Here is a 25,187-nt window from a genome sequence, read left to right on the forward strand (position 1 = left end):
TTTGGGAACAGTTTTTTTTTTAAAATAAATCCAAAGGCCATATGTAGAAGTTAGTGGAATTGATAAGAAAGGCTACTAAAAGTCTGACTTGGCCTTGTGTTTCTTGGCTAATTATATTGTTTAGTTCACAACCTAACGTTAGGTTAGATGTTAGATTGAGTCTTCCGCAACGGTCTGCTGCTGGGAAGACATCAGTCAGATTTTTTTCATCGCAGACAAGTGAGTGCCCAAGTTACCATGGTAACGGCCAGTCCCTCAAAGCGGCCGCTGAACATTTGTCTCAACTAATGATTGTGCTTGACTGAGCATGGATCACTCCTAAAAACTTTTATTTCTTATAATTAAAATATTCTGTTCTCCTCAATGTATTTGTATGCCTCTACATTTCTACTTAGGAGCACATCATGTACTCCTTGTAAAACATGTCAGTGCAGAGCTCTGAAATATATGAATAAATTAGCTGTATCATTCAGCCTTTTGTGGCAGGGCAGGAACTTTGTTGATTCTTCATGCTCATTTGTAGAACTCCATCTGTTTTTAATATTGGATTTATTTTAACATGTATTGGTTAAAAGACGCAGGTCACAAAAATGTACCCATTACTTCTTACTAGTAACACATACAGTAATTTAGAAAAACAGAAAGCATGATCATCTGTTGTTTTTATGGTCTCAAAAAAACATTTTGGTGGTAAAATATCTGAGTGGCTGGTAGATTTTTAAATATGTTTTTATTATCGACCTGCCACAGTGGCTGGTGGACCAAAAAGTTAATTTCCCACCCTGCCGACATTACCTTCCTCTTACCGAAGCATTTTGTGTACGTCGGTAATTTTGCTACACAACGTTCCTGTAGATCGTTCTAAAACCATTATTTGTTCAACAGTAATAGCCTATGCATTATGATGATTCCTGCTATGAAAGTATCTGCCTGTCCCTGTTTCCCTGTCTGCTGCTGTGTGAGGGATCCACTCTCACTCCCTCTCCCCACTGTGTGCACAGAGGTGGGAGAGATGCATTCTGAGAAGAGAGATGCATTCTGATTGAGGGAAAAATAGTTTAACAGCTTTCTGTGAGTGTATCATTTATTTCTCACCTCTTAATATTGAGTTCATGCCACCACCTTACATCCGGAGTAGGCGGTAGTATGGTTTTTATTAGAGTATGGTTTTGATTAGAGGTCGACCGATTAATCGGCATGGCCATTAGAAAAGGATAGCATACAGACAAAAAAGGGAGAAATTACTTATCTAGAAAGGCTGATTTTCTAGGAGACTTCTAAAACGCATGGCCGATTAATTAGGGCCGATTTCGAGTTTTCATAACAATCGGTAATCGGCATTTTTGGACATTGCATTCCACGAGGAGACTGCGAGGCAGGCTGACCACCTGTTACGTGAGTGCAGCAAGGAGCTGAGGTAAGGTGCTAGCTAGCATTAAACTTATCATATAAAAAACAATCTTAACATAATCACTAGTTAACGGTTGATGATATTACTAGTTTATCTAGCTTGTCCTTCATTGCATATAATTAACGTGGTGCCTGTTAATTTATTATCGAATCACATCCTACTTCACCAAAAGGGTGATGATTTAACAAGCGCATTCGTGAAAAAAGCACTGTCGTTGCACCAATGTGTACCTAACCATAAACATGAATGCCTTTCTTAAAATCAATACACAAGTATATATTTTTTTAAACCTGCATATTTAGTTAAAATAAATTAATGTTAGCAGGCAATATTATTATCCCTTCTCTTGCGTTCAATGCAAGCAGAGTCAGGGTATATGCAGCAGTTCGGGCTGCCTGGCTCGTTGCGAACTGTGTGAGGACCATTTCTTCCCAACAAAGATCGTAATTAATTTGCCAGAATTGTACATAATTATGACATAACATTGAAGGTTGTGCAATGTAACAGCAATATTTAGACTTAGGGATGCCACCCGTAAGCATTCATTCAAACAGCACTTTCCTGCGTTTGCCAGCAGCTCTTCGCTGTGTTTCAAGCATTGCGCTGTTTATGACTTCAAGCCTATCAACTCCCGAGATTAGGCTGGCAATACTAAAGTACCTATAAGAACATCCAATAGTCAAAGGTCTATGAAATACAAATCATATAGAGAAGTCCTATAATTCCTATAATAACTACAACCTAAAACTTCTTACCTGGGAATATTGAAGACTCATGTTAAAAGGAACCACAAGCTTTCATATGTTCTCGTGTTTCTGAGCAAGGAACTTAAATGTTAGCTTTCTTACATGGCACATATTGCACTTTTACTTTCTTCTCCAACACTTTGTTTTTGCATTATTTAAACCAAATTCAACATGTTTCATTATTTATTTGAGACTAAATTGATTTTATTCATGTATTATATTAAGTTAAAATAAAAGTGTTCATTCAGTATTGTTGTAATTGTCATTATTACACACACACACACACACACACACACACACACACACACACACACACACACACACACACACACACACACACACACACACACACACACACACACACACACACACATATATATATATATACATATATAAAAATCGGCCGAATAATCGGCATCCAGGTTTTTCTTTGGGGGGGGGGTCCTCCAATAATCGGTATCGGCATTGAAAAATCATAATCGGTCGACCTCTAGTTTTGATAGGTCCACGGAGCGTGATTAGCAGTGAATAGGCCTACACAAGTAGCCTACGTGTAGTCTACACAAGTAGCCTACGTGTAGCGCAGGAAAGTTTTCTTCTTGACATAAGCCAAAATGTACTGATAGATATGCAAAAAGATGTCGTAAAATACTGTGAAGAACCCCAAAACAAAAGTCGCCCAGCTCAACCCAGCATCATAATATATCTTCTCATATTCATTTTAGGACGCTTTGCCGTGTAAGAATCTAAAGAAAGTACAACTGCATAAATCTTAATATTCTAAAGTCCAAGTTAAAAAGCTAAAATGTGGTGCTTAGAGGAGTTCCTCAAGACCTACGAAGTTAGCTACCATGCATACAGGCTTTTACTGTGCTTTCTCAATCAAGTCCTCAGGGCCCAACAGTGCTTCCATATATTTGATGTATCCCAACACCAGCACACCTGGTTTCTAAATGAATAGCAGATTGCTGATTAGTTGACTGTTCCTGGAGTTAGAATGGATCACATACTGTATGTACATGGACCGACAGGTGGACCCTGTAGACTGGGTTTAGAAAGTTTGCTGGGGACGGCTCACCTTGAGGCGGGGCAGTTTAAGGAAGTCCTCTTGCTCTGAGACCTCCAGCAGGTGTTCCTGGATGTAGGCGTCGATCTTGGCCAGCATGCGGCCATCTCCCATGCAGCTTGCAAAGTTACGGAAGGAGATGGCGGTCTGGGAATCCATCTTAGACAGCAGGTAGTCGCCACAGATCTGACCAATCAGAGAGAAGTGTGAAACTCTGACCATTGGGACTGCATTAAAAACGTACAATATGGAGTATCAGTAGTTGAAACAAGAAAAAGATCCTACCTGCTTGACTCGTTCCATCTTGAGCCTTTTGGCTGCAGAGTAGACCTCCTTAACCAATGCCTTATCCGCCTTCAACCTGTCAGACAGCAGACAACCATTAGTCAGTCAGACAGGTGAGGAGCATAGTGAAAGGTCTCCTGGGTCAGCAGAGCAGTGAAAGTCCTGGAAATTCTTAACAAAGCCTATGACTCTGCTCATTGCACAATGTGTATTAGAAGACGTATACTCACTGGGCAGTGTAGGCATAGTGTAGGGGTCAGAGGTCACGGTACTTACTGGGCAGTGTAGGCGTAGTTGAGCAGGATCTCCACAGCCTCTGGGTCCAGGTCTTCGAAGGTGACGTGGGACACGCCGTGAGCCTCGATGTCACTGTTGAAGATCTCAAACAGATAGGGGCTACAGCAGGCCAGCACAGCACGGTGGGCCATCAACTCATGACCACACACCTACAAAGGACAAAAGGTCAGGGGTCAAACTATACAGATCCTTCTTTAGAGGTTATATCAATGAAGCAGAAACACATTTGAAAAAGAGAAAGTGTGAGTGTCAGGGAGACAGTGGATTTGAAGAGAGAGATGAGTGTGGGGACTAGGGTTTGGCGATGTAGTCCTATCGTGATTATGTACCCATAAAACATTGTGATATATGACGCTGCCGCCCCTATTGCCCCTATGCAATTGGGCGAAAGATAATGTTGTTGAAAGCCTGGGCAGAGGCTAAGTGCAGGCAGTGTCAAATATTTTGTAATGTTCTTTTCTGGTAGAGGAACAGAACAGGTTTGTGTGTATTTGTCTAGTGTGCTAATGACGGAGCAGTGACTGTCTGAGGAAAAGACTGTTTTAACGTAGTGAGCTGGGTTATAGGACTACATCAGGATGGAACAGGCTGTCTTAACGTAGTGAGCTGGGTTACAGGACTACATCAGGATGGAACGGGCTGTCTTAACGTAGTGAGCTGGGTTATAGGACTACATTAGGATGGAACAGGCTGTCTTAACGTAGTGAGATAGGTTATAGGACTACATCATGATGGAACAGGATGTCTTAACGTAGTGAGCTGGGTTATAGGACTACATCATGATGGAACAGGCTGTCTTAACGTAGTGAGCTGGGTTATAGGACTACATCATGACGAGGAACAGGCTGTCTTAACGTAGTGAGCTGGGTTATAGGACTACATCATGATGGAACAGGCTGTCTTAATGTAGTGAGCTAGGTTATAGGACTACATCATGATGGAACAGGATGTCTTAACGTAGTGAGCTAGGTTATAGGACTACATCATGATGGAACAGGCTGTCTTAACGTAGTGAGCTGGGTTATAGGACTACATCATGATGGAACAGGCTGTCTTAACGTAGTGAGCTGGGTTATAGGACTACATTAGGATGGAACAGGATGTCTTAACGTAGTGAGCTAGGTTATAGGACTACATCATGATGGAACAGGCTGTCTTAACGTAGTGAGCTGGGTTATAGGACTACATCATGATGGAACAGGCTGTCTTAACGTAGTGAGCTAGGTTATAGGACTACATCATGATGGAACAGGATGTCTTAACGTAGTGAGCTGGGTTATAGGACTACATCATGATGAGGAACAGGCTGTCTTAACGTAGTGAGCTGGGTTATAGGACTACATCATGATGAGGAACAGGCTGTCTTAATGTAGTGAGCTAGGTTATAGGACTACATCATGATGGAACAGGCTGTCTTAACGTAGTGAGCTGGGTTATAGGACTACATCATGATGAGGAACAGGCTGTCTTAACGTAGTGAGCTGGGTTATAGGACTACATCATGATGGAACAGGATGTCTTAACGTAGTGAGCTAGGTTATAGGACTACATCATGATGGAACAGTGACTGTCTGGTGAGAAATAATATGGTTTGTTCTATCCATCATAAAGCTGTAATTGAGAATAGCCTGTGCTATACTTTCTTTCTTGTCATTTTTTAAAGCCACAAAACTTCGACAACACCTTTGTCTAGAATATTTGGGAAATAAGTGAATGTTTATAACTTTAATTTGTCTAAAAGCTTTTATGATTGGCCATTAGGAGGCCAGGTTATTGGCCATTAGGAGGCCAGGTTATTGGCCATTAGGAGGCCAGGTTATTGGCTATTAGGAGGCCAGGTTATTGGCTATTAGGAGGCCAGGTTATTGGCCATTTGGTTTTCAATCTTGCATTTGAGGGATTGCGACACAAGATAGTTAAAGAGTATCCGTTATAAAAAATGTAATACATGGTTTAAACTATAGCCTAATGCCCATGCATACAACAGAGTGAGGGAAACAATGTTTTCTGCCCTAGTGGGGACAAATGAAGACAGAGACAAATGGGGCAGGAAATGGTGGAAAGGCCCAGTCAAAGAGGATGAGTGACATTAGTAGTCAGAAGAGAGAATAACTTCAGAACTAGCAGAACACACACACACTGGAAACTTGATGTACTTGTAAAGGATATTGTTTAAAACAATGTCTAAAAATGTACAAAATCAAAAATAGGGCACTTTTGATATATTCATATTGTTATGTTAAATAAACAAATGTGATTTATTTCCTCTTTAGAATCTGGACATACTCCACATGTTAAAGCACACTATAAGGAGTATACTGACTCCACATGTTAAAGCACACTATAAGGAGTATAATGACTCCACATGTTAAAGCACACTATAAGGAGTATAATGACTCCAACATGTTAAAGCACACTATAAGGAGTATAATGACTCCACATGTTAAAGCACACTATAAGGAGTATAATGACTCCACATGTTAAAACACACTATAAGGAGTATAATGACTCCACATGTTAAAACACACTATAAGGAGTATAATGACTCCACATGTTAAAACACACTATAAGGAGTATAATGACTCCACATGTTAAAGCACACTATAAGGAGTATAATGACTCCACATGTTAAAACACACTATAAGGAGTATAATGACTCCACATGTTAAAGCACACTATAAGGAGTATAATGACTCCACATGTTAAAGCACACTATAAGGAGTATAATGACTCCACATGTTAAAGCACTCTATAAGGAGTATAATGACTCCACATGTTAAAGCACACTATAAGGAGTATAATGACTCCACATGTTAAAGCACACTATAAGGAGTATAATGACTCCACATGTTAAAGCACACTATAAGGAGTATAATGACTCCAACATGTTGTCTGCATCATGTACACTTCACACATCACAGGGTCTTACAGGAGGCATGTACACTTCACACATCACAGGGTCTTACAGGAGGCATGTACAGGTCTAAGAAGGGCCTAAAATGGCCTCTTTTATAATAATAATAATAATAATAATAATAATGCTTTGTACAGCTCTAATCATTTGTATAGCGCTTTTCATTACAGTTATCTCAAAGCTCTCATAGCTTTATCATGATTTTCTCAGAAATGGTTTGTGATACAAATGTAAAAAGCAGATAAAAACATCCTTCCTCTCAATGAAGTTTCTATGTGAGAATTTCCAGAACAATCTGAGATACCAGAAATATGTGTGGGTTTTCTAGAGTGGAATTGCCCAATAAGAGCCACAAAATAAGAGCAAGAGAGGGATTGAGAGAGAGGATAGTAATGTAACCCGATCGCTCGCTCCTGAAGAAAAGTACTACAACATCATTATGACATCAACAGGAAACTGGATACTAAATATTGAACTCCTGTCCAATGAGATTTGATCTTAATTACTCCATCTAAATTTTCATTGTTTCTTTTTACACATCACACTAGCTTTACTGACAGAGAAATATCTAGCTTTGAGGATGGTGGATCATAGGATTAAACATGTGGTTGGCTTTAGGACAACCGGTTTTGCCTAGCAAAGGAGTACAAGTTGTCAAGAGCTCTAATCTAGAAAAAAAACCTCCGGCTCTGTATGTCACATCCTCCCACTCCCACTCTCCTTCACACTCCCACTCTCCTTCACACTCCCACTCTCCTTCACACTCCCACTCTCCTTCACACTCCCACTCTCATCTCCTTCACACTCCCACTCTCATCTCCTTCACACTCCCCCTCTCCTCTCCTGCACCCTCCCGCTCCTTCACACTCCCCCTCCCCCTTGTGTCACAGGTGCTCTGATTATGATTTGCATTTTTTATTTGAATATCCTTCATTTAACCAGAAAGTCACATTGACATTTAGATCTCGTTTTCATGTGAGCCTTTGCCAAGGAGGATGAAAAGACAGAGAGAGATCTTCACGTACCTGCAGTCGCACGTCACAGAACTGTCCACTCTTTCTCAGGGCGTTCATTTTGGCCACAGTGGAATCCAGGAAAGTCTCATCTTCAAAGATCAGATAACCGTTGGAAATCATCTTTACTGCTTAATGTTGGGGGCAGAGCCTGACAAGTGAGGGATGGAGGAGGTGAGGAGGACATCACAGTAACATCTACATTTAGTTTTTTTGTGACCAACTTTTTAAAATTTCGTTTTGTAATTTTCTTTTCCCATAAAGTATGCCTCCCACCCCTTCCCATCCCACCCAGCAATGTTGCCCACCCATCAATCCCCGAGTCTCCCCTTACACCCTCCCCCCACAACGACCAACGATGCTGGCATTGTTCATAATAACTTGCTTAATTAATTCATAATCACAATGAGGATTTGGATTAGGCACATGTGCATTGTGTGTGTGTAATCTGCCTCATGCATTAGTAATAATTGCCTTACCTAATACAGAATGACGTAACTCCGGGGACTGTTACTGGTACCAGTAGACCAACAGGGGACGATGGGAGAGAAGACAAAGGCAAAGTAGACAGAGACCACAAGGGAACCCAAGTCTTCTCTACCAGCGGAGGAGGAGGGGTGGGGGCAATGCCAGTCGTCCAGAGGGGTGTGAGCCGGGGGGAGCCGCACCGATGCAAACTATCAGGCTTGAAGCGACTGTAATCAAGTCCTCAGGATCCCGTTGGCTATAGAGTCAAACTTTTTCTGTGTTGGTCGTGCATTATAACCTGGAGGAGAGAGAGGAGGGACAAGAGGAGAGAGAGTAGTGACAACAGAGGAGAGAGAGAGGAGGGACAGGAGAGGAGAGAGAGATAAGAGAGGAGAGACAAGAGGAGAGAGAGTAGGGACAAGAGGAGAGAGAAGGGACAGGAGAGAGAGGAGGTACAGGAGAGGAGAGAGAGGAGAGATAAGAGAGGAGAGAGAGTAGGGACAAGAGAAGAGAGGAGGGACAGGAGGAGAGAGAGGAGGACCAAGAATACATTTGTCAACTAGATAACACAAAACTGCAGTGCACACAGAGAAATAGAATAGCAACCACTGGTTTGAAATTAATCTAACATTTAATTACTTATATTCAAAAATAAAGTATGATCAGAGCACGAAGGTCTGAAGTCAACCCACGTGTTGAAACCGGCCTCATGGCATCTCCATTAGGCAGGCAGATTGACCCTCTGCAGTCAAGCAGCACACTGACAGTCCAGTCACTAAAATAGTCCCTCAGTAGCATTAAGCCCCTCCCTCCCCCTTTCCCACTCCTTCAGTGTCCCTCTCTCAAGTCTTTTCCAGGCATGTGGCCTTTTGTAGTAAGGCCTGCCCACCCCCTCAGATCCCTGCCATGCCCCCTCTACTACGTGCCAACCAGCCCAGCCCAGCCACCAGTTCCTAATCACTCAAACTAGCCCTCTTCCAAGCATACCCAATGTCTTAAGACATGTCTTGACCCTGTTACAGCTCTCACCTAGCTGGCACGCCTTCGGATCCACAAACTCCCGCCGCAGGACCCTCACCAATCAAAATCTATCATTAAGGCCACACCCACAAGACCACAACCCAAACCATTAACTGTCCTCCATTTTATGCAGGGCCTAAAATTTACTTTTGGGTCCACCAGCCACTCAGTTTTTTTTTAACCAGACAAAATATTTTTGGGCCATACTTACAGAAAAAAAACTACGGATGCTTTGTAATGTTTCGAAAACAAGAAATGTATTAGTAAGACGTACCGTGGTCTATACAGCGAATCTGCGCGAGGTGGGATATAAGATTCATATTTCTTTGTACGATTAGCAGTCATGAAACAAAACAGCAGAAATAGTTTGAAAACAACATACAACATGTAGCACTCTTCTAACCTTAACTCACATACTGTTATTCGCAAATATAACGCTCTGACTGTAGAGCCCTGCCAAGTGACCACCCGCCAATGTGGCTGGTGAAATAGACATCTACACGCATTTGTCGGGTGTTCATGCCTTTGCATTACAACAGCTATGCTATTGGGTGGACTGGAGACATACAGCTGAGTCAGACTACCAAGCTGTCATTCCACCTCTCAGTATGAATTAATCAAGGGTTTCCCAAACTCGGTCCTGGGTGTCCTAGATGATAGATCACAGGAATTCTAATGGTTTTATCACAGTGGAGACATGGAAGGAGAGGGAGCATAGAAGCTGCTACATATTAAAATTAGAGGTCGACCGATTATGATTTTTCAACGCTGATACCGATTATTGGAGGACCCAAAAAAGCCGATACCGGCCGATTTGTGAACATGTATTTGTAAGAATGACAATTACAACAATACTGAATGAACACTTATTTTAACTTAATATAATACATCAATAAAATCAATTTAGCCTGAAATAAATAATGAAACATGTTCAATTTGGTTTAAATAATGCAAAAACAGTGTTAGAGAAGAAAGTAAAAGTGCAATATGTGCCATGTAAAAAAGCTAACGTTTAAGTTCCTTGCTCAGAACATGAGAACATATGAAAGCTGGTGGTTTCTTTTAACATGAGTCTTCAATATTCCCAGGTAAGAAGGTTTAGGTTGTAGTTATTGTGGGAATTATAGGACTATTTCTCTCTATACGATTTGTATTTCATATACCTTTGACTATTGGATGTTCTTATAGGCACGTTAGTATTGCCAGTGTAACAGTATAGCTTCCATCCCTCTCCTCGCCCCTACCTGGGCTCGAACCAGGAACACATCGACAACAGCCACCCTCGAAGCAGCGTTACCCATGCAGAGCAAGGGGAACAACTACTTCAAGTCTCAGAGCGAGTGACGTCACCGATTGAAACTCTATTAGTGCGCACTCTGATAACTAGCTAGCCATTTCACATCGGTTACACCAGCCTAATCTCGGGAGTTGATAGGCTTGAAGTCATAAACAGCGTAATGCTTGAAGCATTGCGAAGAGCTGCTGGCAAACACACGAAAGTGCTGTTTGAATGAATGCTTACGAGCCTGCTGCTGCCTACCATCAGTCAGTCAGACTGCTCTATCAAATCATAGACTTAATTATAACATAATAAACACACAGAAATACGAGACTTTGGTCATTAAAATGGTAGAATCCGGAAACTATAATTTAGAAAACAAAACGTTTAGTCTTTCAGTGAAATACGGAACCGTTCCGTATTTTATCTAACGTATGGCATCCCTAAGTCTAAATATTGCTGTTACGTTGTACAACCTTCAATGTTATGTCATAAGTATGTACAATTCTGGCAAATTAATTACGGTCTTTGTTAGGAATAAATGGTCTTCACACAGTTCGCAACGAGCCAGGTGGCCCAAACTGCTGCATATACCCTGACTGCTTGCACGGAACGCAAGAGAAGTGACACATTTGCCCTAATTATAATAAATTAACGTTAGCAAGCAATATTAACTAAATATGCAGGTTTAAAAATATATACTTGTGTATTGATTTTAAAGAAAGGCATTGAAAATAAGGCCGTCATTGAAAATAAGAATGTGTTCTTAATTAACTGACTTGCCTAGTTAAATAAAGGTGTAATATATATATATATATATATTTTTTTTTAATCGGCAAATTGTGGTGTCAAAAAATACCGATTGCTATGAAAACTTGAAATCGGCCCTAATTAAATCGGCCATTCTGATTAATCGGTCGACCTCTAATTGAAACCACACACAACAGCAGGAGAAGGGAGAACGAGGGATGGTCATGAGTTCTAGTGCTGAGTGCACACACAAGCTACATTCCTTGCCAAATGACAATAGTTTTATCACAAACTCAAAATGGACTGGTTTATTGAAGTAGAAAAATATGTGTTCCAACAACAAGCTTCAGTTTTAGAATAATTGTGTCCAGTCAATGTTTTGCTTACATGCTGACCACACCACTCGTGTTGCAAAATAAATTTACACATACATGTTATGCAATCATTGCACCCACACTCGCGTCTGCGTAGCCTACTATAAAATAGGTGTCTTGAGTGTGATAAGGGCTCTGGAAATCAGCATCAGCATAGATGACCAAAACAAGGCTATGCAGCAATAGGCTTCTACAAGCCACTGCTGAGGTTACTGTCTTTTTAAAGATTGTGTTCCACGATAAAATATAACCAGGCAATATTAAGATTTCAATAAATTAATCTCCAATGGCACTTGCTTTTTAATTGACTGAATATTCATTGTGTACAAAACATTGGGAACACACCCTTTTGCCACCAGAACAGCCTCAATTCATTGGGGGCATGGACTCTACAAGGTGTCGAAAGCGTTCCACTGGGATGCTGGCCCATGTTGGCCCCAATGCTTCCCACAGTTGTGTCAAGTTAGCTGGATGTCCTTTGGGTGGTGGACCATTCTTGATACACAGGAAACTGTTGAGCGTGAAAACCCAGCAGTGTTGCAGTTCTTGACACGCAAAATTGGTACGCCTGGCACCTATTAGCATACCCCCTTCAAAGGCACACAAATCTTTTCTCTTGCCTATTCACCCACTGACCGGCACACATACACCATCCATGTCTCAAGTCTTAAAAATACTTCTTTATCTGGTATCATCCCCTTCATTAACACTGACTGAAGTGGATTTAACAAGTGACATCAATGAGGGATCAAAGCTTTCACCTGGATTCACCTGATCAGTTTATGTCATAGAAAGAGTCCCTAATGTTTTCTACACTCAGTGTATATGGGCCATTTTAGCTATTAGGATCTGTTATCTGTAATGGTAATAATACATTTATCATTGTTGTGCAGTCGGCACAGGCCTAAAGAGAAATAAAAATCATGTGAGTACTCGGAACAGTCAAAAAATATGTCGAAATGCCCATATTAGGAAGAACCAGTCCCCATTCCAGGGAATCTGGATATGTGTGGGGTATGTGAGATTCATTAGGCAACATGGAACGGCACTGATATTATTATTGCGTTTACTTGATAGCTACCTACACAAATAGCTAGCTAGAACAAAGTGTTAATAAGATAAATTCATTTAAAAAGATTAAAAGCAATACAAATAAGTTATCTTCTATTTTAATGGAGTGCATGCAATGTTATAGCCAACCTAACTGTAATGTTATAGCCAACCTAACTGTAATGTTATAGCCAACCTAACTGCAATGTTATAGCCAACCTAACTGTAATGTTATAGCCAACCTAACCTAATGTTATAGCCAACCTAACTGTAGTGTTATAGCCAACCTAACTGTAATGTATAGCCAACCTAACTTTAATGTTATAGCCAATCTAACCTAATGTTATAGCCAACCTAACTGCTGTCACTGGTGCTGACAACTATGGTGCTCAACAAGTCGCATTGAGTGTTGTGTTGTGTGTCTGACTGTCCACCTCTTCAGGAACCACCACTTCACTCTTAAAACCGCCATTAAGACCATGTGTGAAAGCCTTTTCTGAAGCCTCAGCTGGTTGTGTGTGTGAGACTTTCCTCCTCTCCAGGAACCACCACTTCAGTCCAACAGCAGACAACAGTTGTATGTGACACCAGTTATCAGTGAAGATGCACCATTGATTCCCACTGTCATGGCAGACTGAAGAAAAGCTTTAAAAGCCTCTGGGTCGACATCGGCGGTGTAGCCACAAGCCAGCCATGGCCATTTGAGTCGATAGGGCTTAAAACGATCACACTCGGGGGAATGGAATACTCCTTTATGTTAAACATAAACGCCTTATTCTGCACTTCTCTGCTCTGGCTAGACGGATGCAGCTGAGCTGAGCTCCCAGTCCCAGGATCTAATCTTAGACCTGAGATTTATAGAAGTAGCCAGTCAGCCTTGTGGTGAATCCTATCCGACTCTCGTATCACACTGGGCCTTCATTCAACAAAGCCGCTTTTGAGTGTAACTAAACCATAGGGCAAAAAAAACAGGCTTAATCTGCTGGTTTCTTGGCAACAGAGCACGGGGAGGTAAATGATAGATGATCGTACTGGGAAGACCTGGTTGGATCAGCTTTATGACCTGTGTCTGCCTGTGGCTGTGTGGTCCACTTGGTTAGCTGATTACCAGCAGTATCTGCTATCACTTGCCTAGCGCCCTATAAAACGAGGACGGAATCACAGAATTCAGACATTAAAAAGGAATTCAACAATATTCCAAAATGAAAATCAACTAAAAGTATTGAACTTTATTAGAACATTCATTAAAGGCCCAGTGCAGGAAAAAGCGTGATTTTTCTGTGTTTTATATATATTTCAACACTATGAGGATGGAATAATACTGTGAAATTGATCATGCCCTTTCACCTAAAATGTCTGCCTGTTTTGATGGAGATAAAACAGGTTGCATTGGACCTTTAATTTACCCAAGATTATCAGAAGACATGAACAAAACACATCAGTGATTAATATTTTCCTTAAACTTTACGAAGAGGCAACGAAATGCCCTGTCTGTGTGGTTTTCACGTTTGTCTACTACTTTGTGTAGCCTTTAGCGATGATGCTAATGCAATGACAACCATTTTCTGATAGACGGAAAGGCTTTCCAAAAAACCTTCTCAATGAAATGCTAACTTCCTAGTAGCTCATGTCTACCTGGCAGAATGATATCATGATTATTTACATCAATCCAGTAGCCATTTGTTTCGCAAACTCTGCAATCAAATGAGTGCCACAGAAACGTCGCTAACCAAACCGTTTCTGGCGGGTGTGCACTTGAATTAAAGGGTGACTAACCCAGACCTCAAAAGTGGTCTCCTGGTGTGGTTTAAGAAATGTTGTAGACTTAGAGCTACTAAGAAAGACCTTCCTCTTACTGAAGCATTATGCACATGTCGGTACGTTCCTGTAGATCGTTCTAAAACCATTATTTGTTCAACAGTAATAGCCTATGCATTATGATGATTCCTGCTATGAAAGTATCTGCCTGTCCCTGTTTCCCTGTCTGCTGCTGTGTGAGGGATCCACTCTCACTCCCTCTCCCCACTGTGTGCACAGAGGTGGGAGAGATGCATGCTGAGAAGCACAAACATTCCTCAGAATGCAATTGTGGGAAAATACAGTTGTTTTCAAAGCAACGACTATTGTTCTAGTTACAGAGAGGAGAGTCACAGCTTTCTGTGAGTATACAGTTGAAGTCGGAAGTTTACATACACCTTAGTCAAAAACATTTAAACTCAGTTTCACAATTCCAAGTAAAAATTGGGTTTCAATTCCAAGTAAAAATTCCCTGTCTTAGGTCAGTTAGGATCACCACTTTATTTTAATTATGTGAAATTTCAGAATAATAGTAGAGAGAATGATTTATTTCAGCTTTTATTCCTTACATCACATTCCCAGTGGTCAGAAGTTTACATACACTCAATTAGTATTTGGTAGCATTGCCTTTAAATAGTTTAACTTGGGTCAAACGTTGCGAGTAGCCTTCCCCAAGCTTTCCACAATAAGTTGGGTGAATTTTGGGCCATTCCTCCTGACAGAGCTGGTGTAACTGAGTCAGATTTGTAGGCCTCCTTGCTCGAACACGCTTTTTCAGTTCTGCCCACAAATTGTCAATAAAATTGAGGTCAGGATTGCCACTCCAATACCTTGACTTCGTTGTCCTTAAGCCATTTTGCCACAAATTTGAAAGCATGCTTGGGGTCATTGTCCATTTGGAAGACCCATTTGCGACCAAGCTTTATCTTCCTGACTGATGTCTTGAGATGTTGCTTCAATATATCCACATCATTTTCCTACCTCATGATGCCATCTATTTTGTGAAGTGCACCAGTCCCTCCTGCAGCATAGCACCCCCACAACATGATGCTGCCACCCCAGTGCTTCACGGTTGGGATGGTGTTCTTCGGCTTGCAAGCCTCCCCCTTTTTCCTCCAAACATAAACGGTGGTCATTATGGCCAAACAGTTATATTTTGGTTTCATCAGACCAGAGGGCATTTCTCCAAAAAGTACGATCTTTGTCCCCATGTGCAGTTGCAAACCATAGTCTGGCTTTTTATGGCGGTTTTGGAGCAGTGGCTTCTTCCTTGCTGAGCGGCCTTTCAGGTTATGTCGATATAGAACTTGTTTTACTGTGGATATAGATACTTTTGTACCCGTTTCCTACAGCATCTTCACAAGGTCCTTTGCTGTTGTTCTGGGATTGATTTGCACTTTTCGCACCAAAGTACGTTCATCTCTAGGAGACAGAACGCGTCTCCCTCCTTAGCAGTACGACGCTGCATGGTCCCATGGTGTTCATACGTGTGTACTATTGTTTGTACAGATGAACATGGTACCTTCAGGCATTTGGAAATGGCTCCCAAGGATGAGCCAGACTTGTGGAGGTCTACAATTTTTTCTGAGGTCTTGGCTGATTTATTTGGATTTTCCCATGATGTCAAGCAAAGAGGCACCGAGTTTGGAGGTAAGCCTTGAAATACATCCACTGGTACACCTCCAATTGACACAAATTATGCCAATTAGCCTATCAGAAGCTTCTAAAGCCATGACATCATTTTCTGGAATTTTCCACGCTGTTTAAAGGCACAGTCAGCTTAGTGCATGTAAACTTCTGAACCACTGGAATTGTGACACAGTGAATTATAAGTGAAATAATCTGTCTGTAAACAATTGTTGTAAAATTTACTTGTGTCCTGCACAAAGTAGATATCCAAAACCGACTTGTCAAAACTATAGTTTGTTAACAAGAAATTTGTGGAGTGGTTGAAAAACTAGTTTTAATGACTCCAAACTAAGTGTATGTAAACTTCCGACTTCAACTGTATAATGCATTTCTCACTTCTTAATATATAATATAGCATAAAGGTCAATATGCATTCCCTGGATATGTTAGCTGAAATGGCTTACTGTTTTAATCATAGGCTACCATCTCTGTGGCCTTACTTGGCACCGAAAAAAAATAGTGTCTCGAACCTTGTCGCCAGGCCTCGAATTTCTGGCCATGGCCGTCGATGCCTCCTAGTGTGGCCTTAATGCCCCCTAAAAAAAATCCATGCCCTGCAGTCAAATTGGCCGCTGTGCCTATGGGCTGAATATAGTAATTATAATTCCCTTCCCCCCGGATGCCAGTCGCCCTGCTCCGAAGCACCTCTTACTCACGTCTCTCTCAGATATCTCAATTCTCAAGGGCATCGCAGCTCTGAAGTAGACTTCTAGGAAAGACCGACACATCAGGGATGCAACGATGCGCGTCTTTCTTATCAAATTCAGAGGTGCACATTGACGATGTTAGGAGAACTGTCCACATTTACCTTTCGTCAACCAACAAGACGTGTAACGAAAAGCAAAAGCACTAGCCTATGTCTATCTAATCAACAATTTAAATCAATTTTAAAATAAGGCTTAACAAAATGTGGAAAAAGTCAAGGGGTTTGAATACTTTGAGAAATAACCATTTTCACATACAGTGCCATGTCTTGTGGTAAAAGAGAGAATATGAGGATTTCCAATGACATCATTGGTGTGCATCATGTGACTTCAACCAAATCTGAGTCGGTATTGCCTACCAATTGGTCGATGATGTCATTGGAAACACATTTTCTTTTATATATATATTTTTTTACTACTGTTTCTACTGTTTTGTAGACATGTGCAATTTTCACATATGTTGATGTTGGGGTGGTGCTTGCATGTCAGGAGTACAGGACGAGGAAGAAAAGAAACTATGAAAAATGCATTGCATTGCCGTGGAAAAGAACAGCATGTCACATGACTTACACCAGACTGAGGCACAGTCTACATCTGCATTGCTGTGGAAAATAACAGCATGTCACATGACTTACACCAGACTGAGGCACGGTCCAGAACATCTGGTATGTTTTTTAACCTGGTGGTGTCTCCCACCAACTCTCGGTGCGTGTGTGTGTCTGTGTGTTAGAATGGTGGATGTGCCATAGCTTGCATGCAGAATGAAGTGACAAGAGTGAGCCAGACTGGTTATAAAATGGAATGTGGAATGTGTGTGTATGTATATGTCCGTGTCTGAGCAAGTTAGCAATAGTTGAATCAAGGGTCTGTTTGTACACCAGTTTACAGTATGTACAGTGTGTGTTGTAGGTCAGTGAGGGCACAGCCCCCCGTCTGTACAGATGTGGGTTGGTCAGCCCACCAACAGTTGTGCAACATCTGTCAGGAGACTCCTGAATGCACCACAGCCTCTCTGTTCCTTTCCCCTCCCCTTTATTCCCTCCTCCTCCCACTCTCTTCTCTCCATTCACTCCCCCGCCCTCTGATCCATCCCTATCTCCTGCCTGCCTCATTCTCCTAAATCACTCTCCTCTTTCTCCCCCTATACCTCTCTTCCCCACCTCGCTCTCTGCTCCTTCCACAGCTCTCCACCTTTCTTTCTCAATCACTCCCCGGATTCCGATAAACATTCTGGGGGAGGGGGTCGACATACAGTACCAGTCAAGAGTTTGGACACAAACTAATTCAAGGGTTTTTCTTTATTTTTACTATTTTCTACATTGTAGAATAATAGTGAAGACACCAAAACTATGAAATAACAGATACGGAATCACGTAGTAACCCAAAAATGTGTTATACAAGTCAAAATACATTTTATACGTAAGATTCTTCAAAGTAGCCACCCTTTGCCTTGATGACAGCTGTGCACTCTTGGCATTCTCTCAACCAACTTCATGAGGTAGTCACCTGGAATGAACAGGTGGGCCTTGTTAAAAGTTAATTTGTGGAATTTCTTTCCTTCTTAATACGTTTGAGCCAATCAGTTGTGTTGTGACAAGGAAGGGGTGGTATACAGAAGATAGCCCTATTTGGTAAGAGACCAAATTCATATTACAGCTCAAATAAGCAAGTGAAATGACAGTCCATCATGAAGTTCTGTCAATCAGTAACATTTCAAGAACTTTTAAAGTTTCTTCAAGTGCAGTCGCAAAAACCATCAAGTATGATGAAACTGGCTCTCATGAGGACTGCCACATATGTCCTTTGGTCTGATGACTCCAAATTAGCGATTTTTCGTTCCAACCGCCGTGTTTTTGTGAGAAGCAGAGTAGGTGAACGGATGATCTCCGCGTATGTGGTTCCCACCGTGAAGCATGGAGGAAGAGGTGTGATGGTGATTTGCTGTCTGTGATTTATTTAGAATGCAAGGCACACTTAACCAGCATGGCTACCACAGTATTCTGCAGCAATACGCCAACCCATCTGGATTGCTCTCATTTATTTTATTTTTATTTTACCTTTATTTTACTAGGCAAGTCAGTTAAGAACAAATTCTTATTTTCAATGACAGCCTAGGAACAGTGGGTTAACTGCCTGTTCAGGGCAGTACGACAGATTTGTACCTTGTCAGCTCGGGGATTTGAACTTGCAATCTTCCGGTTACTAGTCCAACACTCTAACCACTAGGCTACCCTGCCGCCCCGCCTCTTAGTGGGACTATCATTTGTTTTTCAACAGGACAATGACCCAAAACACCTCCAGGCTATGTAAGAGCTATTTGACCAAGGAGAGTGATGTAGTGCTGCTTCAGATGACCTGGCCTCCATAATCACCTGACCTCAACCCAATTGAGATGGTTTGGGATGAGTTGGACCGCAGAGTGAAGGAAGCTCCTTCAAGACTTTTGGAAAAGAATTCCAGGTGAAGCTGGTTGAGAGAATGCCAAGAGTCTGAAAATCTGTCTTCAAGGCAAAGGGTTGAAGAATCTCAAATGTAAAATATATTTCATTTGTTTAGCACTTTTTTGGTTACTACATGATTCCATATGTTTGATGTCTTCACTATTATTCTACAATGTAGAAAATAGTATAAATAAAGAAAACCCCTTGAATGTGTAGGTGTGTCCAAACTTTTTACAGGTATTGTATAAAGTCTTCATAAAGCACAGTGAGTTATAGACCACAAACATTCAGCATGCCAACCCTGTTAGTCTGTCTACATTTCAGGGGTTGATTATGCGTGAATGATAAGCAAAATGAGCTAACCCTGTTCCTTCCCTTTAGACATCTGTTTTAACCTTTAAGATCAGGTGGCCAGCAGTAGAATACAGAACAATCTTCTGTCCAGCTGGCTCTATACATAGTGTTGGTTGGGCAGAGGCTGAACGATAAACTCAACCTTCATGCCCCTGCTAGAGTACAGTACACTAACTGGAGACTGTAGTAAGGAGAGTGTAGACACTAGAGGAAATATACATTAATAAGAGTAGACACTGGTAAGCACTTTCACATGAACTAGACTGTTCGTTTTGGGAAATCACAGCGGTCAAGGGGACGACTTGATCACACCAGGCCGAATCTTTGGAAAGACAAGGAGGGTGTCGATAAGCGAGACCGACTGGGAGACGAGCTAGAAATGAAGCAACAGTTAGATTGAGGTACAGACAGACAGGCTGGTAGAGAAACAGGCAGGGGAGAAAGAAAGAGATACTGCCATAGAGGGTTACTAGTTTTCTAAACGTTTTTTCTCTCGGTTTCCATCTGACTGTTAAATCACAATGGTGCAGAAAACAGACAACAATTAGAAGTCCCCAGAATGCTAAAGCCAGGCCACAGCGGAACATAATGACATCCCGAGCAGTAGGCTAGTATTGCAGATTGACACGCCCACATTTTCACATTCTAGTATTTCCACCCATTATATAAATGACAAATACAGCAAGCTAAACCGGGGTGTAAAAATCAACCATTGAGGTTTTATTTTCACAGAAACCAGAGCATTGGATATCATGGATGTCATGAAGATACTTAGACCACCTATTGCGATGTGAGGTGCTAGAGAGACTGGAGTATCTTTAAGGCCAGGCAACACACCCTCATAGGGGGGAAAAAATGGCCCTGAAAATTATTATCACAATAACGTTTTACCAGTTGAATGTAGACACAAACATACAACTTTTTTGTATTACAATGTTTTGGAAAAATTGTATAAAAATATGCAAATTAGGTGATATCATTAAATGTGCACATATCTGCATATCACATAAATCCATTTTTCTGGACATTGGATGAAGTCAGTCTAAATATTTTGGTTTCATTTTGTTAAGATACTCCAAGACCAGACTTGTCCACAGCAGATTGCAGATAAATACTTTTTTCTTCTTTCTATCTGTAAAATACTAAAGACATGTGCGTAAAAACGCATTTTTGTTTTTTTATACAACATATCAACAATTCCCCCTGAGCAAGTCTGGAGAACATATCTAAGAAATGGCAGTTAAAGACAACTACACTGAATTTAGAACAATGCCCATTTAGACCCCATCACCATCTTTAAAGTAAGTTACTAAATATAGTACACTTTGTAACACTATAAAATCGGCTTTTAAAATGGGCAATTTTATGTAATGAGCTTTGAAATGATTTATGTATGTTCATTTTAAAGTGGTTAATATTTATTGTAATATTGATGACAGTAGTATGATAAACTAAATATACAGTTTCATTAAGTTTGACATTTTTATATTAGCTTTTTGGAAATACTCATTAATGGCCCAAAATACCAACAAATCCAAAATTGATAGGTAAATGCAAATCTATTTTCAGTCTGTGACATTAAAGAAAAATTCCACCCAAAACAACTCATTCCTTTAATTTACACTGTTACATAACACTATGTGAGAACAATATTTTTTGTGAACAAAGGTTTCATTTTGACATTATAATAAGGTTAGTAACAACATGGAAAATCGTTGTCGAAATCTGTTGCAGCTCAAGTCGAATACAAAATCTACAATGCAATGCTCTCTTTAGTCTGGCTAGCTACGTAGCTAGCAAAAATAGCTACACACAATTAATACCCAAGACAATAGCAGCATGTCAAGTAAGTAGTTGCTGTAAAATCGCCTAAAACCACGGTATCAATCTAGGAATCTACCATCTCACCATGTTTGCAACCTCAGAAATACTTTTGAGGAGATGGGAAACGGTGTCCATTCTACGTCAATGGGCCACGTGGTGCATTCTGGGCGATCATGGAACAAGGAGCGCTCTCCTAAAAGGAGTGAATGGGAGTCTATGGGGCGCTAGCGCAAAACCCCAACATTTGCAGAAATTTCGTCAACAAGAAGTACATTACATTTCTATGACGCAAGATAATTAACTTGCTATCTGTAATATCGTATAGCTTTGGAATTGTGACATTACGTACCTCAGAGGAAAATAGGCAATTTTCTCCACATATACACCGACTTTGAGAAGGGATTGCGTGACTGTTAGCTTAGCAACCGGGTGAAGAAGCATGACATCGTGAACACGATTGGTCGACACTGCTGGGTTCTGCGTTATACGTTCCTTAATTCATTGGATTCCTATCTCCTTTCTATAATATATTTGGCAACTGCACCATGCAATGCACCCTAGCCTAAAGAGACATACAAATAGGACACATGTGCTAGACCCTCCTTTAAAATACACATTTCTCGTGGTAGGAATATCACAAAAATATGATCAATGGCTCATTCGAGAAGAGACATTCTCCTGGAGTTATAACATCAGCCAGTATTAAAATCTGACAATATTTTAAAACGTTTTTTGCGTCATACCGGACGGATTTCTGCTTGCTTGAACCACAATAACCCAGATACACAAGAAAACATGAAATGACCCAGGGAATAGATAGAACATCACTAAGAGATGCACAAAAACAATATACCATTCAAAATGGGCGAACCTTTCCTTTAAATAATGACAAGAGCAACACGGAATAAAATAGTGGACAATGTATCAATCTCGAAAGGGGAAAAGGACAAATTGTACCCATGTGTTGCCACGCTGCCAACAGTCGGTGGGCAGTCCCAGAGAGCGTAACAACCGTCCCTCTGAGATGATAGGTCCATTCTGAAGCAGTTCTATTGGCTGGCTCGCGCGCATTGGTCTGGGCGCGCGCATAACGCACATTGGCGCATGCTTGCATCATATTGTGCCCGCCATAGAGAGAGAGAGCAGACCACAGCCCCCGGCATTATGACTAGCCTGTCTTTGTCTACCCACCCGGACCATACTATCCGAATGTAGGTCAGTGGAGCCAAAATCTCATCAGCTTGACTTTACACGACTAACTACGCACACACACAAAAATAACACGATGCGACTACTGTGTATTACAAAAGAGGAAAACGGAACGATACTAGTTAACATTAGCTCTTTTGTGGTAGGCCTGCCCGGTAAACTTTGCAGAGCTCAGCTACACCCCCCCATTTTGCCAGCCAGTGAGAACGTGTCCGGACAAGCGAATTCACAAATCAATATGTACAGATGGTAGATTTTTGCAAGAAAGACAAACAATTGGTATGCGGTGCAGCATAATAACAACGGATTTATTTCTGATAAATTGTCATTGCACTAACCGCTGTGTTACCAACGACACGCTCGTGTCCATCCGTTCCGCGTCCTCCCGCTATAAGGCGGGAAGATGCAATGTAACAACAATGTAACAACCATCGCCGATTCAGGTTAAAACATCGACAGTCAAGTAAAGACTCTATTTTAGATCTAGAACAACGACCTTACAGAGGTCAGCGTATAAAACCAAGTAAACCACCTCGTTTGGTCAAGTTAAAATGTTTGCATATAAACTAACCCTTTTCCTAATCTAATTATCCTAACCTGCTAGGTTAATTCGCCTAACCTGTTGCGTAAATCCTAACCTGCTATAAAAAGTCAAATCTGACGTTCATTTTACAAAAGCTGGATCCCTGTTAGCCATGACCACGTCGTTTGCAACCATTTCCTCCAGTAGCCTACGTACAGTACACGATGTAGCCTACAATGACAATCCTCTAGCTATATTTTGCAGAAATAATTGCTTACCTGGGGCTTTTGACAGCAGATGGTGATAGACATATTTAATGTAAATTCAGAGTTGTCTGTGTGGGTACAGCGAATACGATGCAGTTGGCACGGTTCAGTTTTCTCAGGTCCCTCTCGCTCTGTCCCTCTGGCTCTCCAATGTGACTGAAGCACAGGCAAGTTGAATGAGCAGTGTCTGGGTTGCTCTAGCGCGTTCAAAAAAACACTGGTAAGTGCCACCCTGCCGGTGACGTAGCAACGTCTAGGCCCGCCTGCGAAAAAGTACGTACATCCAGGCGGGGCGGCAAGTAGTTGTGTAATGAATAGATGTCTAAAACAGGCCTATATTTCTCCAACTTCTTCTGTATCTGCCGGAAAGTATAATTTAATTTAATCATTTTACTTTAGACTTTGATTAAGTCATAGGACATACTGCTACTGATTTGGACTGATTTGATAGCAGGCCTATTGCTTGCCTTATAAATCAGACTATTATACCAATTATTGGTATACTATCAAACAAAGCACTGTAAAAACGTGGAAAGCTTACTTATAAGCCAGATTGTTGAATAAAAATACATTTGAACTTACTCTACGGGGTTGTATGTGCGTTAGGTCCTTCAGCTGGTCAGATATTAGACAAAATATGCACAGGGAATTATTATTTACCCACTTTTTAGATCGCTGGTACTGCAGTTTAAAGGTCACCTGGGACATGCGCAAAACCATGTAAACGCCTGCATGACATCGGTAAGTATGCATGCATTGCGTACAAGTACTTCTGTGCTTAGGTCATGAGCAATTAACTTGATTGTCACTCACAGAGACCAACGTTTTGAAGTTGGTTTAATAATACTGTGGATATTTTTTCTCAAATTTAGACCAGCTGAAGGACCAACCAGACAGACAACCAGCAAAGTAAGTTCAAGTCTATTTTGATTCAACATTCTTGACAGACAATGGTCGTTTTTTTTTTTCTTCAATGTAATTGTGTTACAGCATCATCACAAATCGGGACAAGCCTACTGTATACTGCCTACCGATGGTGATTAGTCTTGTATACTGACTAGATATAGGCTAGAGCCGCTAGACCTGAGCCCGACTCTCCTATGAGTACCTTGTTGTTCCTCTCCTGAAGAGGCCTCATGAGATGATAGGAGATCCTGTCCCTGAGAGCCGCTATCCCCTACAGACATCATCATCAGGGAGGAAGGCATACCTTCAGATAGATCCCTGCATGGTTGCTAAGACCTTATACTAGTCTACTGTACCCTACAGTGATTAGATCAGATTAAGGGATCACAAACTGTAGCCACATGAGCCTCATGCTAGTTAGCCTGTGCCAGCCCTGCAGCGTTCTGTAACCTGGCTCCTCCCGCCCACTGATTCAGTGACAGTAATGGCACAATAGAGTTGAGCCAAAGCCCTACTGTAGAAGAGCTCTGCCTGTCCTTTGTATGTAAGACCAGAGGGCTAGCCTAACAACCAACCCCAGGTGGGTAGTCAACACACAGATCAAATTTGTCAAAACAGTGGTGTATGGTGTCTGAGTGGGATGAATCAAGGGATCATGGCTAAACAGAACAGTGGTGGTTGGTGCAGGTTGGTATTTAGGCATGCGGACATCGTCATTGTCACGCTGGCTATTACCAACGTAGGGAGATGTCACATTCCTGACTGAGTGAGAGCCTATAGTGTATTAAAACGGTCTTATTC

The 25,187-nt window shown here is 41.3% G+C and overlaps 1 protein-coding gene and 1 long non-coding RNA gene across 3 annotated transcripts in view; one reads left to right on the forward strand and one right to left on the reverse strand.

Moving 5' to 3' along the window:
* ivns1abpa (influenza virus NS1A binding protein a) overlaps positions 1–23,676 on the reverse strand; it is a 37,004-nt gene extending 13,328 nt beyond the window's left edge. The window contains exons 1-6 of one of the 2 annotated variants that reach the window (XM_024422343.2): positions 23,493–23,676; positions 8,212–8,498; positions 7,745–7,883; positions 3,785–3,954; positions 3,509–3,584; positions 3,236–3,409 (exon numbers count right to left, since the gene is read on the reverse strand). In XM_024422343.2, coding sequence (XP_024278111.1) covers positions 3,236–3,409; positions 3,509–3,584; positions 3,785–3,954; positions 7,745–7,855 — 531 coding nt within the window. In that variant the 5' untranslated portion in view covers positions 7,856–7,883; positions 8,212–8,498; positions 23,493–23,676. Of the gene's footprint in view, positions 1–3,235; positions 3,410–3,508; positions 3,585–3,784; positions 3,955–7,744; positions 7,884–8,211; positions 8,499–8,892; positions 8,928–23,492 lie in introns of those variants that run through there. The other variant, XM_024422344.1, reaches the window with a different exon arrangement.
* Positions 22,615–24,435, forward strand: LOC121846543. The gene is made up of 3 exons (XR_006083480.1): positions 22,615–22,697; positions 24,152–24,221; positions 24,353–24,435. It is a non-coding gene; the product is annotated as an uncharacterized LOC121846543 (long non-coding RNA).
* Positions 24,436–25,187: the final 752 nt, after the last annotated feature.

Source organism: Oncorhynchus tshawytscha, linkage group LG05 (genome assembly GCF_018296145.1).
Source record: "Oncorhynchus tshawytscha isolate Ot180627B linkage group LG05, Otsh_v2.0, whole genome shotgun sequence".
NCBI classification, from domain to species: domain Eukaryota; kingdom Metazoa; phylum Chordata; class Actinopteri; order Salmoniformes; family Salmonidae; genus Oncorhynchus; species Oncorhynchus tshawytscha.